Genomic DNA, 17,173 nt, shown 5'->3' with positions numbered 1-17,173 from the left:
TCTCATATTTTGTGCATTCATTAATCTTTGAACTGAATATAGCCGTTTGTTATTGTTTTCTTACGATCGGATTGTTTTGTATTGTACGTTTCTCAAGTTAACATTTTATTGAAAATTGTTCTGTTGCATAAAGTTGTTTGTAAAATGAAACAAACAAGCAAAAATTTCTGATTTTCTTTTTACAATAGCCTAATTTTTTTAATTTCTAATTTAGGCTTGGTGACCTTTCCCCCCCTCCAAGAAAGGACTGCTTTACTTGGTTATGGACTGTATTTTACATTTCTGGTGGTTTTATTATATGTATATATAATGATGAATTCATATCTTTCATTAATATAATGCAATTATTTACACATTATGTATTTAAGTATAATCAGATATTGTGCTGGTATGCTAGATTGAAAAAAAAATGTTATTATTGCCATTCCCTTTTCATACACTTTCCCGCATCATACACCATTTTTGTGCCCTCCGTTGAAAAGTGTATGATAGGGGTTCTACTGTATACCATATAAATTTCTCCTTACATCATTCCATGAATACAACATGGCTTGAGTAACAATTGTTCTAAATGCAAATGTCTCTTTGGGCATCCATGTATGCAATTCACAAAAAGCAACTCCTACTTTACACACAGCTTGATCTGTTGATTCTATTGGAGACATAACTCCATTTTTCACCACAGTCATTGGTCTATACACAGTAAAGACATACTTACGCACTGAGTTTTGAAGCTGAAACAATTTCTCCCCAGGATTTGTCAATCAGCCAGGAAGGATCAGGGTTCGGATATGGATTGTCTAACCCAAAACCTCCTGTTAGCAGGAATGTCCATACTTCTTCGTCAATCTTTCCCTGTAACAAAATATTAACACAATTAAAACACATGAACACTGACTATGTATACATGAATCACTAGAAACTCACTAACTAAGAGCTGTGCCAAAACATATCAGCAGGCTCAGATTTTGCTGATATTTGGTAATGTAACAGCGCACCTGCAGATATTAAATACAACTAGAAATTAACAATTTGTTTAAAAAATAAAAACTATTGTTTTTACTGGAACAATACCATCAACAAGTATTTAAAATTAACCTTTGAGCTTCCAAGCATAAATTTTATCTCCAGTGACAAAAACGTACCTAATTTCAGTTTAAAAATTATGGCACTATATACATTAGACAGAATTTTTTAGTAGGCAATATGGTAGTAAAATAACATATGTTTGTTACATGTGTAGTCTTTATCCCAGTTTTAGAACTATCATGAGAAATGAATTTCAGAAAACTCCATTAAAATTTTCCTTTAATTTTCTGTACATTTTTTAACTTTCAATTATTGCTATGTGTCATGTATATATGTTACTTCAAGTGTCTTAGTTGGGTATGTATGCTTAATTCATTACACTGTATATTTTCTATTTAGTATTTACTATTTTATTTAATGCCGGACCTTCATACTGGTGCAACTCTAGTGCCCAGTGTACTACATTAGAACCATGTCAACTTATGTCCGCCAGAGAGAGCTGATGTGTTACTTAGCAATTTTTGTTCTACAGCCCAAGCAGTCGCTTTGCTGATGGCGAGCACATTGTATGTTGCAACCACATTATCACTGCCTGTGGCTTTGAGATAAACATATAACTTAACTGAATGCCAGGAAAGTTTGTGCATAGTGTCAAGGCATGTGGGATATTCTAGATCCTACGCTACCCCAAAGTAGTACTGTACCTCTAATTATACTAGTGATGGCCCGATATTCAATATCCGATATCGGAGATCGGTAATATCGGCACATTTTTCAATATCGGACATCGGTAAATACTTGCGATATTTTGATAACCGATGTTTGCTCTCGCCAATAATACTTCTCACATAACCTCAACTGTAATTCCAAGCTTATTTTCCGCGGGCGTAATTTATCTTTCTTCACGTCAACATATTACATAGTAATTACAAGCTTATTTTCCACTGAAACAATTTCAAGCCTATTTCTTCTTTCTGATACTGCAATGCATCCCGACGGTACAATTCTTCCATGTGTACACAAATCCCAGTCATTAGTGCATATTTATTCGTTTCAGATATTCGCAAAATGTTTTCGCTTGACGAATTTTCGAAGTTCACTAAGTGTACATACTTAAATTGAAAACATAAACGAAAATAATTACGATATTTAATTTAATAAGTGGTGTAGCCGCAAGTAAACATTGGGAAGAATAAAGTTGCTGCTTGATATGACAATAGAGTAGGATATAACATATAACAGGCATTTTCTTTCCGTGTCGTTTCATGGTCGCCAACTGCTGTTCTATACAAAGACGTTACGTAAGTTTTACAAAAGCTAAAATATGAAACATATTTAAGTAGGGCAAGTTGCAGCAAAGGTATTATGTTGGCTATATTGAGTGCATTGCCAATAACACAAATAAAAATGTGTGGTTTTATAAACTCTGCAGTACGTTTCAAAGTTGTATTGAAATTACTTTTCACGTATTTTTAACGTGTTTTCGCACCAATAAATGGAGTGATACACTTGAACAATGGTCACAAAATTTGCTAATTGAAGACCTTCCTTTCTAGCGTGTCGTTTACCGTGATGAAATTTTACAATGGGTACAAAAGTTGGTAAAGTTTGATGTTTTTCAGACTGTATTTTTCGTAGATTACAGTTGAGACACTGGACTAAGTACATGCAGTGACTTGTGAATTTGAATTTAGAGAGCTTATTTGTAGGCCATTATGATAATTTCGTTATTAGCTTTCATTTAATGTGAATTTACCATATTTTACAATTAATAAAAATAATATACATTCACATAAGTATGTTTTATTAATATTTAACAATTTTAATTATTGTCTCTAACAATACTCCAGAACCACAATTTTATAGAATCAGTATTAGATATGAGATAGACCTATTATCGGAATATCGGGTATCGGGTATCGGATCGGTAAATTTGGAAATATCGGAATCGGTATCGGGTTTTTGGATATCGGGCCATCACTAAATTATACAGCATACCAGTCTCTGGGAAAGTTTTCAAATTGGGTCTTGCAAGATGTGTAAGACCTAAGGTAAGTCTATCAGGCACATAAGTGACTTCACAGCCTGGAAAGGAATGGTAGCCAGGTCTCTAGAAATCACACAAAGTGGCACCCAAGCACTCTGCAACACATAAAACTCTCCTGGTGGAACTCTATCATTTCCATTCTAAGTCAAGTCCTCGATGGTATGAAGGAGTAACCTTACCTTCGAACGCATGATCCCAACACACAGTACTAGTGAGAATATCATCTTGTCCTTCTCGAAGAGCGAGCGACACACATTGCGGTAGATGCTCTCGGTGAAATGTTTGTTGAGGTTGGCCAGTCTGATTTGCAGGTCATCAGATTTTTCACTGTGGTCTATTGACTGAAACATTAGTGTTGCAACAGTTTGTGGGTACCCTACAATGGGGTAGGCAGAAAAGTAAGTTAGGGGTCGTCCATTAATCACGTGATGTTTTTTTAGCAAATTTTTAACCCCCTCTCCCCCCTAGTAATTTGTGGTGAGGTTTTAGACTAACTCCCCCCCCCCCCCCCCCCCCAACCCAACAAATCACGTGTATTTTTTCGGTACAAAATAGTTTTAAAATTTTCAGAATATTATCTTTAAATATAAGTATAATCTAATTTAATTCTGGAAAATTAAGCACAGCATGTATATTTGGCGCCAAAATCACAGTCTTACTGGCGACTGGCAAGCCGAACCGGATGGTTCATGTTACGGCGGGCGGGGATATTGTTGCCTGGCTACGGTGAGTCAAGGTCACGCGTTGCTTTTCGGTTTAGTAGAAATCGCGTGAAAAAATTAATACACGCGATATCTCTCTACACCCCTCCTCCCCCCTTGTGATATTTCGTCATTTTTCCGATAAACCCCCCCCCCCCCCCCTTTTCGAGCCTCACGTGATTAATGGACGATCCCTTAGAGACATAAAGTTGAGGAAATACACATCTCGAATTGACAAGGGCTTCTGTTCACGCCAAAACCATAGAGGTGGGTAGGGTACAGTTTTTGTATGCACTAGTCACAAAATGGGCAATGAAGAAGAAAAAAAATCAGTAACGATCATTACAAACAACATAGGTAAAGTCGTTTCTAAGAAGTGAAATGATGAGACTGCTCTGCTGGTGCACTCAAAACACAAAACACTTAATGAGATCTATTTCACATATTATCATTGCTAATCATTCATTTTTCTGCCATATATTTCATAACTACTGTTTGTTATTTTGCTGAGATAATATTGAAAACCTCTACCCATTGCAATGAGCACCTCAACAGTCAGACCACGCAGTCGCTACGGTACAGCAGCTGTGTGGCTGCTGACTGCACAGGGGAAATGTTCACTTGCTCAGGGTCCCTCGACCTGATCTGTGGCTGGGCAGGCAGGACTGACTCACCTGGCTGTACAGCTGGATGAACCAGGCGAGCGAGTACTGGTACATGGGGTCGATGTTGGCCAGCTCCGAGATGCAGAAGAACAGCACCGACGAGTGTTTGCTGACTCCGTGGTACAGAGCCCGTGCCCCGTCTATCTCTTTCTCCGTCTTTGCTGCTTCCGTCTGCTTCTTCATCACATTCTCCGACATGTTCTGAAAACAAACAGCACTAGCTAACTCACCTTGTTTTTACTACATATTTGGGTACTGCTGCTGCAACTAACGTACAGATCAATTTCATTGATGTTAAGTCAAACTAAACTTTTCATTTTGATTGTCTGGGGCAGTTTATTTAAGTACAGTAATACTTGGGAAAGAGTTCATTTTTGCCACTAACGATTGTACTAGGGTAACCCATTTAAAAAAAAATTTACCTCTGCAGTTACAATAGGAGAAAATTTAAATAATCTCAGGAAGATACTGATGCGTCCCTGTGGTTGACAAAGTTAACAGGTCGACGGTAAGGTGGTTCAGGTGCAGACTGAAGCAGCAAACAAGCCGTGATCTCTCTCACGAGAGAGGGCGCCAGTAAGTCACGTCTTTACGGACAGCTTGGGGCGAACAAGTGTGCCGTAACTTGACAGAAAAGTAATAAGAGAACCTCCAGTTTCCTTCAGCTGCTTTACTTTTCTCCGCAGTCCAAAGATAAACTGTCACAAAATTGGTTAAGCTCTTGTACACATTATATATGGGTAGGGGCTGGGAAATTAAGTTAGCTTCTATATTTTACAATCTATGATTTTATAAATTAATATCTATTAGTATGGGATTAGCCTTTTTAATGCAACTTCTTTAAAATTTTATATTTACTTTCTGAATGTTTGAAACTAAATGTACATGTATACTAGGGATGGAACGATTCCAAAATTTTCGATTCCGATACCCGATTATCGATTCCTTAAAAAATCCTTCGATTCTCGATACTCACCTAGTTAACTTAATATTAAATAATTCAAATTCTATTTGCAACATTTTTTTTTTTTTTTTCAGCTTTCAATACATATATGATGTAGCATACATCATAAATTCATATTTATCAAATTTGAGTACACAACTAAGTTATTAACATTAACTTATATAAATGTTTACATCATTAGAAGTTAATGACTCATATGTCAAAGGGGTCAAACTATTCTAAAATTTGTTTTGTAATACGGAATAAACTATATAAAAAAAAATTTAAGCTTTCCTTGAGCAGTATAAATTATTTTCGTTCATACAACTTGCCTAACATAGAGAAGGGTACAAATTAACTAAAAAATTTGTGAAATGAAACAGTAACAAAAATAAGCAACAACTAGTGAACTAGCAAATGAAAGTATTGTACTTGATTGTGGTATTTCGGCGTTAAGTTACATTTAAGAAACACAAATTCATTCGTTGTTATTGTCATCGTCACACCATTCGAAAATGAATGTTTGTTTACATTTTTCCGCTTTTTGGCGCGATTTAAAATGCTTGTGCTGCCCCGTACGGCTGGGTGAAGAAGTAGCATGGTTCGCCCGATAATCTGCTTGATACTACGACGCTGTTCCAACTATATGCCAGCGCCCCCGGCACGTGATATGGCCACTCACGTAAGGCTGTTCCAAACACCGTTCGCCCAATCATCTGCTTGCTTTTGTATTTATTTGGTGTCGCTGTTCCAAGCTGACGTCAGTGCCCCGAGCGGTGTGCGTGGACTTTAAAACTTCGCCTGTTTGTCTTATCTATCCAAACATTATGCCGGAAAGGAAAATAAACGCCGTAGTTTTGCGTATTTTTACAGTATATTTTTGGGTTTAACATTATACTAACGTGAGCGTGTGTAAGCTTTTGTTTGCTTTAGTGCATTTATGATTAATGTTCAATGGCGGCCATGTTGCGGTGTTTGTTTACCAGTGAAAAGACAAATCTTTTACCCAGTATTTAAATTTCCCGTAAAAACATTGCGATTTCGCGTTTTAATACTAAATTTCGTGGAAAAACGCTGTGTTGTGGCGATTTCGCGTAAAAACTGTATTTTACGGTGATTTCGCATTTATCGTCGTTCAATCACGATCGCGAAAAGAACAGGCCCCTACTAATACGCAGTGATAATTTTTTTATAAATAATTTTTGTACTTTGACTTATGTATAACATCGACCCAAGTTTTAGATATTGTTTATTTGGGGAAATATGACTGTTATATATGCGTCTAGTCAGTCATAACCCCACTCAAAGAGTCGTTAAATAATTGTATCTGACAGATTTGCAATGTTGTGAAATAATTTTTTTTGCTCCATGCAGGAATCGACTTTTATCATCGATTCTCAATTATAGATTATTTAAGTAGAATCGGTAGGTATAAATGAAATTGGGAATCGGTTTTCCCATCCCTAATGTATACAAATACCTAAAAATAACACACACTTGACATCGTCCGGGCCTGCGGCCCCTTTTAAGTCCGATATGCCACCGCCCAAACACCACCCACCCTCCATTCAAACCTCCCGCTTACCCGTGCGTACGTGTGCGTGCGTGTGTGCTCGCTCGGCAAGAGGGCACTGTCGAGTCAGTGCGCCGCACCCCTAAAATATAATTAAATGTAATTATGTAATTTGTTTTAATGTTTCCCGAGTGCAACGTGACAGCAGATCGGCCGGGAGGGTCTTTATGTACTTTTAATTAAAATAGTGTATTAAAATTAAGAGCGTTTCCGGACATTCCCGAGGAAAGCCGAAGCCAGACAATAATTAAATATAAATTCTTAATAATTGTAATTTGTACTATCCTTTTTCGTTATTAAGAAAATGTCACGTAATTTTTAAATCATTCTTGTCATGTTACTTTAGTTTCCCGTGGCACGAATTCACAAATATCTTTAACGGCAATTGTTTCGGCGGGAGGACGCCATGTTAGTCGAGCCGAGCCATGAGCTCAGCCCAGTTTTCCGCCATCAACGACCGAGAGCAGACGCTTTAGCACTCCGGGGACCTCACCGCTTGTTTTCACCGCTAAGTAATTCTGTCTGACTTTAATTCTTTCCAAATCGTTTTCTTTTAGTCCTAGGAGCTACTCTCGGTCGGGGGACTGTTTAGTTAATTATTTTACGGCCAGTCTCGGCTTTTTTCCCCATGTAATACAGTCGAACCCCGATTTAACGAAGTGCTACGGTTACCGAAAATGTTTACTCTAAATCGATGTTTCGTTAAATCCGATTTACCGATTTTCAATGACCCCCGCACTCATAATCGTGTACCTACGTTTCCATATCGTAGACAGGGTCGACGCTGATATCTTGTGCTGCCGTGCTATCTCAGATTTCGTCAACTTTCCATCTTCAACGTTTTTGATCTCGGTCGTACGGCCCCCGGTTCGTACATACACCTCGGTCGTACATACAGAATTTTAGAAACCGTGAATAATGAGGCATAAAAAAAAGTTAAAAAATATGTAAAGTGTAAGAAATACGTTAAAGTTTATTAAAATACAGTCGCAACCTGCAGCGTTTATAACAAAAACGAGCTACATACACATTGCGTCACAGTAAAAAATTAAAAAAAAAAGGCCGCAAATTGATGGAAATTTACCGTCCATAGCGCGCCGTACGCGGAGAAAGGTCATTGTACTCGGTCAGTTGCTGTTACGGCGCGGCGTGGCCGCCGGCTGACTCTCTTTGTTCGCTCAGCTGCGCAGCACTTATAAAAAACGTATTCCAAAAAACTAAACACCGCGCACAAAGCTCTTACTGAGAATATAGAGCTGTAGCAAACCGTATGTATTCGGTACTGAGTAACGGGTGCGCCATCTAGTAACGAGTAACGAAACGTTACACACGGCTGCATCTCGTTACTCGCATTTTTCGTATGTTTTACGCATGCGCGTGCATATTCGATGAATTTGCGTTACAAAGAACGATGTTTGTTTATTAAGTAAAGTATCATTTGGAAATTCGTCGTCAAAGTTTTTTTACTGTTTATTAAAGGTATTGTGTGTGTAGACAAAGTTTGAGATTGGATCAGAAACAACGTAAGAAAGTATTGTTTACAAATTAGAAATATGTATGTTTTTGTTTTTTATTATCGCGTATTTTCACGTTTTTTGTTATTATCTTAAAAGAGATAATATAAAAAAGCCGCATTTATGAGATTTAATTGTTTCTTGGTTAACAAAAACTGTTAATTATCAAATATTGTTGTTTATATTCTATTTATTATTATTTACGCGACGTCATAATGTACACGTACGCAATACGACTCGATTCGTTGGTGCAACATAACATAGCTTTTTAATGCGGTTTCAGAAGTAACGAGTAACGTAACGATACGATAGTAACGAGTACTAATTGTTATAGTAACGAATACATACGGGTACGCTTTTTTTCGTTACTTTTACACATCTAGAGAATAATGATAATGGCGTATTGGTGTGACGTGGTCACAAGTTGAAAAAACCTGGAGGATGGGAAAGGGAATATTTGGAAACGTGTGATTATTGGCTAGCACTGTTACTATGCGGGCGTATTTGGAAGATAACGTGGTGAGTCAAGCCAGGGATATTGATGGAGGAGGGGGATGCGGACAAAGAAACCCTTCATGACGTCATGTGTCGCGGACAGTCTATCTATCCAGGCGCGCGCAATGGCACGCACCTACGCAATTCAGTTACAGCGCCCGGAGTTTTTAAGCAATTTGAACAATTTTTTTAATTTTTTCGTATTTGGACAGATGATGCAAAGGCACATATTAATATATAGTACCTCCATTCTATTACTGACACCACAGAGTGTATTTTTTAATAAGATTCCATTACTATTTACTTGCATTTTTTGGAAATCTATATTATTATTTTAATAAATTGGTGTTTTTTTTTATGGTTCCTGAAAACCTTTACGTTAAATTGTTGTTTTCGTTAAATCCGTGTTCGCAAAATCGGGGTTCTACTGTACGTAATTCGAGATGTGACCACGTGGCGGGTCACTACATCTAAACCGATTTGTGCCGCGGGCGTTTTATACAGTTTCAATTGTGTACGTATGTGAGTTGAGTTAGCCGAATAAATCAGGTGTGTAAACCTAACGTATTATTTCATTATTTTAAATCTGTATGACCACGTGGAGTGTGACGGCGTGTGGGACGCCTAAGAGCCCACTGCGTAGAGAATAGCGTGCCCGACGCTGAGAGCAGGCAGGAATTAATGCTAGGTGTTTTCAAGGGGGAATATCACGCCACACATGGGCGACGTCACGCCCTGAGTTAGGAGTCTCACTGGGTCCACGTGCCGTACCACGAGGTGGCGCCCACTAACATATCACCTTAAAGCCGTCTGAACCACCCCCGACTAACAACACACTTTTCAGTTTTGTACAATAAAATCCATTTGTTCATACCTTTCTAGATTAAAAAAAAAATTGCTTATTTCACTTAAATCACTGGTAGTGCAATATACTATAAAACATTAAGTCACAGGTTTGATCTAGAGTAATTCACGAATCACCTGCATTTATTGGCTTGGGCTTACAGTTTAAAGTTATCTCAGATGCATGAAACTTGGCAGCACTACAGATACATGGCCATAAAAAATAGTGTAGTAGAGAACATCCAAAAAAAAAACTACCACTTGAGTCAGGTCACCAAAGTAAAAAAAAAAATGTACAGCAGTTTTGTCACATTTTATTATGACTTTTTAATGAATGACAATTTGATCTAATTTAGCTAAAATTTTATTTTAAAACTATATAAAATAGCATTTATGTAGGAAGTAAGCAAAAAAAAAAAATAGAATTCAAAATGTACATTAGCAAAACTATTTTTTGTAATAATTTAAGGAACGTGCTAAATCTTCCTGGTCCATCCACACGGTGCAACGGACACCTAACCTTGGAGGACTGCAGGATGAAGACGGCCTTCTCGTCCTCCAGGATGTTGCCCTCCGAGGTGGACAGCACCTCCAGGATCTTGTCCTCCAGCTCCTTGAGCTGGCGCTTGTTGTCCGCGCCCTCCACTATCAGCCGGTTCTTCTCGTGCTCCAGCTCCGGCCGCTCCTTGGCCACCACGATGCCCAGCAGCTGGTCCTCCAGCCCCGTCAGCGTGATCATGAAGTTGAGCAGCGTCACCTGCCGCAAGCCCCCGCCCGTCGCGCTCGCTGGCTTCTCCGTCTCTCGGCCGTCCCCTGACGGACACGTGCGCTGTTCCACCAGGACTGTGTTCTACGAACCACGTGGAGCTTCCACTCCCTCTTTTCAGCAGGAGGTTGTACACGCTCGTAGGTGGCATTACAATATCAACCTGACATCCAATCATGACCACGCACGCTACTACCATGAAACATACATACATTCAGTTCTTAATGTTCGCAGGCAATTCCACAGCCATTGTCTGAGGTAGCGCTAGGCTTCTGGGTTTGTAGCCGCGTCCTCGGCGAATAATTCCTCATGTGAATTATTCGCCAAGGACACGGCTACAACCCAGGAGCCAAGCTACAACATTCAGTTCTGCAGATTTTTGAGTGTTTGGTCTGTTTTGATGACTTTCAATACTTAGTAAGGGCAGGAATAAAATTGCAATAAAAGGAAAAATATATATATATTTTTAAATTAAAGATTAATGAATTCAACTACTACACAGAATTAAATGTGTGTTGACACCAGCAATACTGGATTTGAAACACTCTGATCAGTAAACTCTCTTATTGTAAAGTAGAGGAGAAAATATTTCATCTTTAAACATTTTTTTTTTACCTTTGCCAAACGGGAACTATTCTGTGATAATGAAATTTATATACAAAAAAGTTAATTTTCAAGCCCTAGCAAGTTGTATGGTTGAAGTTATAATGTAACAGTTGGTTTTGGTTTGCATACAATGCCACAGAATAAAAATAATAAGCATTTATATTTTGAAAGAAATTTTGAATAACTGACAATCATTCAACTAGAAAAATAACTGAAGTAAATATTGATACACCTGATTTAATGAGATTAGGAAATGAATGTTATAGGTAAGTACCAATACCTGTTTTAAATCATCATTGATATGTATCTAAGATATCGCTACTTCCACTACTTAAAGTTATAATATAATATTGAGGAAAAATTTAAATATGTGAATAATATTTACATGTTGCATAGACAAACCAAAAAGAAGTTGTTAAAGTAAAACCGAAACATATGACCTTCCACACGCTATGCATCTTTGGAGATATACATGAGGAATACTCTTATAAACTCCCACTGACCTTGACAATCAGCTCTGGCAAGTAGTGGGGGTTGCGAAGTCGAGTGGTCATGTAGAACCGGAAGTCTGGAGAATACTCAACATAGTTCTCACCAATATGAATGCTGTCCACACCTTCGTGTTTGAACACCTGTTTCGTGAGAATAGGATCTGCAAACCAAACAAACAACAAAGTTATTGATAAACTTATGATAAATATGACAAGAGCTTGCTTTTGAAAACTCTTTTGTATTATAACTAGAGATCAGATTATATAGAGAATTGTGATAAAACTGAAGTAACACTGAAAAGCATGCCAATACACCAGTAGCGGATCCAGAGGGGGAGGGGCTAAGGGGCTCAAGCCCCCTCCAAAAGCATCTGGGTCCACTATTGTTTTAGTGTTTGCCTTGATAAAGCCTAGCCTCAGCTGGGTCAAGCCCCTCCCAAACCAAAATCCTGGATCCGCCTCTGCAATACACCATATAACACCGAAATGCAAGTTCATACTCCATATTCATATAATAACAAAATGTAAATTATATATTAAATTAATCAGCATTTTAACAAAATATATCTAACATCACAAAAAATGGAATGTTTTAGTATATTTCTAATTCAATAAGTGTCATTTATTTAGCATAATGTTTATAATAAAATGCAGATACTTACCAGATAGGAAAAAATAATTTTTCTTAATTTGATCTTGCATCTATTTTTAACTCATTTTTATTAACATAAGTAATTCAGTGTTAGACATGATACCACATTTATCTGCAGAAGGGTTGCCCCTTCGTGTGGGTCGCACCCATAATTTTGGGCAAAAAAATCTAACATTTTCACTGTAAGGATTGTCCTCGAATATGAGTCGTGCCATATATCTGTATCTGTGTCTGTGTCTCTCTCTCTCTCTCTCTCTCTGTGTGTATTAGAGCATAGAACTTAAAATTTAATTTTTACGAATGCCTCATTAATAATGATCCAACTGCTAAAAATTAGTTTGCTCCAGTGAAATAATATTTGGTGTTTAACACTGAACTTCTTTGTCAGAATGACTAAAATTGTAACAATACCGTCAATGGACACTAATTTTTGATCACAAATAGCAAAATGTATTAAAAACAAAAGGAAACCATGATGAAAGACGGACTGCAGTCGCTCACCGAGCACGGGGTCCACCTCCTCGCCCAGGTTCTCCAGCAGCACGGGCAGGCCCAGCTCGATGGCCGACTGCAGCACCTTCAGGAAGTTGCTGTCGCTCTGCTTCACCACGCGCAGCTTGTGGTCCCGCTCCATGTTCTTCACCCACTTGTTGGCTTGCCCTGCGCCGCCCCGCACACCCTGCTCCACCCTGCTCCCACGCCGTCACATGCCACGTGGCTGGTGACGCTCATTCACAACACTGCTGGTCTTCTCTGCACTTCGTAGAGAAACCTCAAGCATGGACGAGCGAGATGAATACACACAGTGGCGTAGCCAGGATTTGTGTATGGGGGGTGTTAAGAAGCATGGCTCCCCCGTATTAAAGGCGGGGTCCGGGGGTCCTCCCCCGGGAAAATTTGGATTTTAAGGTGTAAAATTTTAGCAGTTTTAGCAGTTTTCGGTACTTAAATTTTAATATTGTAATGGTAAAAATATTATTAATTTTAATATGAAATTTGTTTGAGTGACGAATAAGAAATTAATTAAAGATTTGGTGCTAGGGGAGGGGGGGGGGGTTACCCCTAAAACCCCCCCCTGGCTATGCCCCTGAACACACAGACCCACAGAAGAACAATCAAGATCAGCCTATGTCGAAGGTATGTTGTTGACTCACCGGTGTTAGCCCATTATGTTTGTCTGTGCCCTGATATATATATATTTTTTCTGACTAGGTAATTCCTTCCACAGAATTATCTGTGCTGTCATTTTTTTTTGACCATTCTTGTGGTTTCTCTACGGCATACAGCGAAAGCCAGCAATGGCGTATGTACGTCCATAAAAAAATATTATGAATCAGTCTTCTCCATTGCAAGAACCATTTACGGATCGTAGTAATGTCTCTGTCCGACATCTCACTTAGGTGTACATAAAATAAACAGGATTTGAATCGAATACCAACCGTGTCTAGAGACAGTGGAATAGAGCCTTATAAATTTCCGCTTGTAGCAATTATATTTTTGCAAGAAACATTAATAAAGAATTGATTTAAATATTACAACAGAGCATCATTTAATTTTACTAAACAAAGGCTTCACTGTAGGCGAGTAACCTACATACTACAGTAAACATGCAGGAGACTTATGTACAATTTATTACGTAAAAATAATAGTATGAATTATTATTGTTTAAAAGTACAAAATATTCAAAACTCTCTTAAAATAACTTGAGAAAAAAAATATTCTGATTTGCCCAAAACTTTTACATATGGAGAGGTAGTATGGTTATATTATTTATATGGGGTTGTATTAATTTCATTTGTAGGTAAATTGTTAAGTAATATTAATATTTTTTGTCCATCAGGAATAAACATAATAAAGAAGGTTTTTTTTTTAAATATGACTGAAGTATATACTGTATTATCCAGCATATAAGATTGAGAATTATATTTCAATTTGAAGAGCTTAAAGCGCTCATATTATATGACATGTCATCTATGTGATGGTATTTATGTCACTGTTGTATGGAGTCTGCACACCAGGTGATAAGTATGTTGCTGCTGCACAGAATTCAAATACCATGGCATAGAAATTAATTAACTAGGGTGAGAAAAGTATTTTTAGAATTACTGTACTTGAAAAACTTGAGCCTATTTTTACAGCTTTTATTCCCACTTATGACCCAGTGGTGTTGGAGTTCGGTGCTGAATCTGATGTGTTTTACTTTATAACATTGTCTCTTTTTCTTTCCTTAAGGTAGATAAAACTGATTGGTTTGTTTATGAACTCAGTCTCCAACTTCTCGCCTTACGTGCTAGAGACTATCCGCAGCAAATATATACGATGTGGAAAAACCACAGGTGAGCATACAATTGCATCATTCCAACTTGTACAAAACTTGGTTCTCAAGAATGGAGTGCAAATACCTTGGGGGTCTATCATGAGAGGCCAGCGACGAGCTCTGCCGACGATGATGCCGTTGACGATGGAGAAGTTGTCGACCGGCAGCCCGGCTATGTTCCACGCTCGTATCTCGACAGGTTCTCCCAGAGTGGTGATCAGCGAGAACTGCTTCGAGCAAGGGATGGCCAGCCTCAGGCACTGTTCGTTCCACATTTCTGTCAGCTCCTGTGGAGATGCACACGCCCACGCTTCATGTAGCTACTGAATAAGAACTGAAAGTAGAGGTGTTGTTGTTGTTAGAAGAGAGAGCAATAGTTGTCGTTTTTACTATTACTATTTTTAATAATAATATTTACTATATTTCATACACTCTCCTACACTCTGTTAAAAGGCTCTTAGTGTAATAGGGTTTAAATAATAAATAGTTCTCTTTGGCTATTTATGGCTCTGTCGAATATATATTCTTTGATTATTTTAAAATTGATATCTGGGCGCCACCCTTATGCACAACTTAAATTCCCTACTATGTCAAGGCTAATGTAGTGTGGTACATAAGATAAAGATTAAATATTCTCACACTTTAAATCTTCAAAGGGCATAAGACTAAACAACAGACAAATTGAAATCATAGGGAAAACATACATATGCACTGTAAAATAACAACAGAATAACATATGGTTAACACAAATACTCTTTAATCAAATAAAATATAATTAATTTATGGTTGGACCAGTGGTATATATTTTCTGAAATTAGTGGAGTTATGTTGCACACATGATGAAACCCAAAACAAAAGTTCATAAAGTTCAAATTAATTATGCCTGTTGAATCTCAATTTATAATTGGAAATTAGCGTGAGAAAAATAATGTTTATTTGTTATGTTCGTGATTAAAGTTAATTTTGATATACCGCGGCTGAACTCAATAGATAATTGCGGTAAAGCATCGTGAGAGCTCTGTCTCAGTTCACCTCTGGGTGTAAGAACTAAATCAAGTGTAGAACAAGATGCGTAATTGTTTTTAATGAAATGTTTGTCTCAATAGGTTCTTTAACGTGCTCAACAATAAAATGCAATATTTATAAGTCCGTTGGCAATATTACGATGCTTGTAAGTAGAAAAAAACAGTTCAATTAGGATAGCATCATGAGTCGGTATTTTACTCATGGTAAATCACTCCTAAATACACGGCATATGGGACGTGCCCTAATTAAACAACATGTAATATATGTTTATACGACGTTTTTAAACATCCTAGTAGTAGGATGATCTACCCAGCTAGTAAATTCTGTTGATTTTTGAGGGGATTTAAACCCGGGCTATGTAGCCATCACCGTCATTGTTCCAAGACTCTTACCGTTAATTCAGTAATGATGTTTATCTTAAGTAACATGGCCTCTGATTGGCCGAGACACTAAGATTGTTGACTTAATTATCACGTCAAAATCAAACACAGACAATTAACAATACAAATTAATACGCTAAAATGCCTTAAATTTAAAATATGATTTTTCAACAATGAAAGTTTTGTTATGCAAATTATGTATAAAAAGTTCAATTTGCCGTTTAAGTCCATTGCTCCCTAGAGGGGTCTTGCTAATTGAGCTTAGAAGTCACTCAGACTACACCATAGAGTATGGTAGTTGCAGATACGTCCAAACACACAACAATAGAACAAAACATAAAAATGTCAACAAATAATAATAATAATAATTAAAAATGTTATTTAAATAAAACAAAACACTTTCTGTGCGTGGGACAGTCATGTTTCAGCACACTACTGAAGTCACGTTCACATTTCCTTGAACTAGCCAGCCAGGATTTCATCGTAACATTCATTCATTAAAACATTCCTAAGTGCAATGAAGAATATATATAACCAAACTATCAATAACTATACCCAAATCTGTGATAAGTTTGAATAAATAACAATTTCAAAATCATTATGAAAAAATTCCACAATTTTTCGAAATTCACACAATGTCGCTGATATTCGCTTTTTTCTTTCGTGAATCTAGTATATTCATCTTGGAGTACACAGTTCGAAGCAGACGATTAATCTTTACATCTTTCGGCTTTCATTTCGTAATAGAATGCACAGTAGAAATGTATTCTCGTACAAGTTTAGTAAGTAAATTCAGCCACTTGTAATTTCCGTTGGCGGTCAACATCGTATACAGTTTATTCTTTATCGTACGTATCACACGTTCTGCTATTGATGTTTTGACACTGCTAAACGTAGAGTAGTGATTAATGTTGTACTTTTTCACCAATACCTTGAATGATGCATTGTAGAATTCTTTCCCGTCGTCCGTCTACAATACTACCGGTATACTTTTTTCTTGTTTCAAAATATCCGTCATCGCATTCGTAACATCAACTGCAGTCTTACGTTTCAAGGCCTAGTCCAAATAAAAGTAGGTTTAATATTTGATGACAAGCATCATTTCAGTCATTGTGATCTAACAAA

General features: G+C 37.5%; 1 protein-coding gene across 1 annotated transcript in view; it reads right to left on the bottom strand.

Annotated features, from left to right (window-relative positions):
* LOC134533172 (dynein axonemal heavy chain 3) overlaps nucleotides 1-17,173 on the bottom strand; it is a 182,794-nt gene that overhangs the window by 41,124 nt on the left and 124,497 nt on the right. The window contains exons 53-59 of the mRNA XM_063370536.1: nucleotides 14,728-14,929; nucleotides 12,827-12,985; nucleotides 11,686-11,834; nucleotides 10,331-10,567; nucleotides 4,452-4,643; nucleotides 3,256-3,417; nucleotides 719-855 (exon numbers count right to left, since the gene is read on the bottom strand). Of these exons, the coding sequence (XP_063226606.1) occupies nucleotides 719-855; nucleotides 3,256-3,417; nucleotides 4,452-4,643; nucleotides 10,331-10,567; nucleotides 11,686-11,834; nucleotides 12,827-12,985; nucleotides 14,728-14,929 (1,238 nt within the window). The remainder of the gene's footprint in view (nucleotides 1-718; nucleotides 856-3,255; nucleotides 3,418-4,451; nucleotides 4,644-10,330; nucleotides 10,568-11,685; nucleotides 11,835-12,826; nucleotides 12,986-14,727; nucleotides 14,930-17,173) is intronic.

Source organism: Bacillus rossius, chromosome 6 (assembly GCF_032445375.1).
Source record: "Bacillus rossius redtenbacheri isolate Brsri chromosome 6, Brsri_v3, whole genome shotgun sequence".
In the NCBI taxonomy this organism is placed as follows: domain Eukaryota; kingdom Metazoa; phylum Arthropoda; class Insecta; order Phasmatodea; family Bacillidae; genus Bacillus; species Bacillus rossius.
This window is presented reverse-complemented; position numbering and strand designations above follow the sequence as displayed.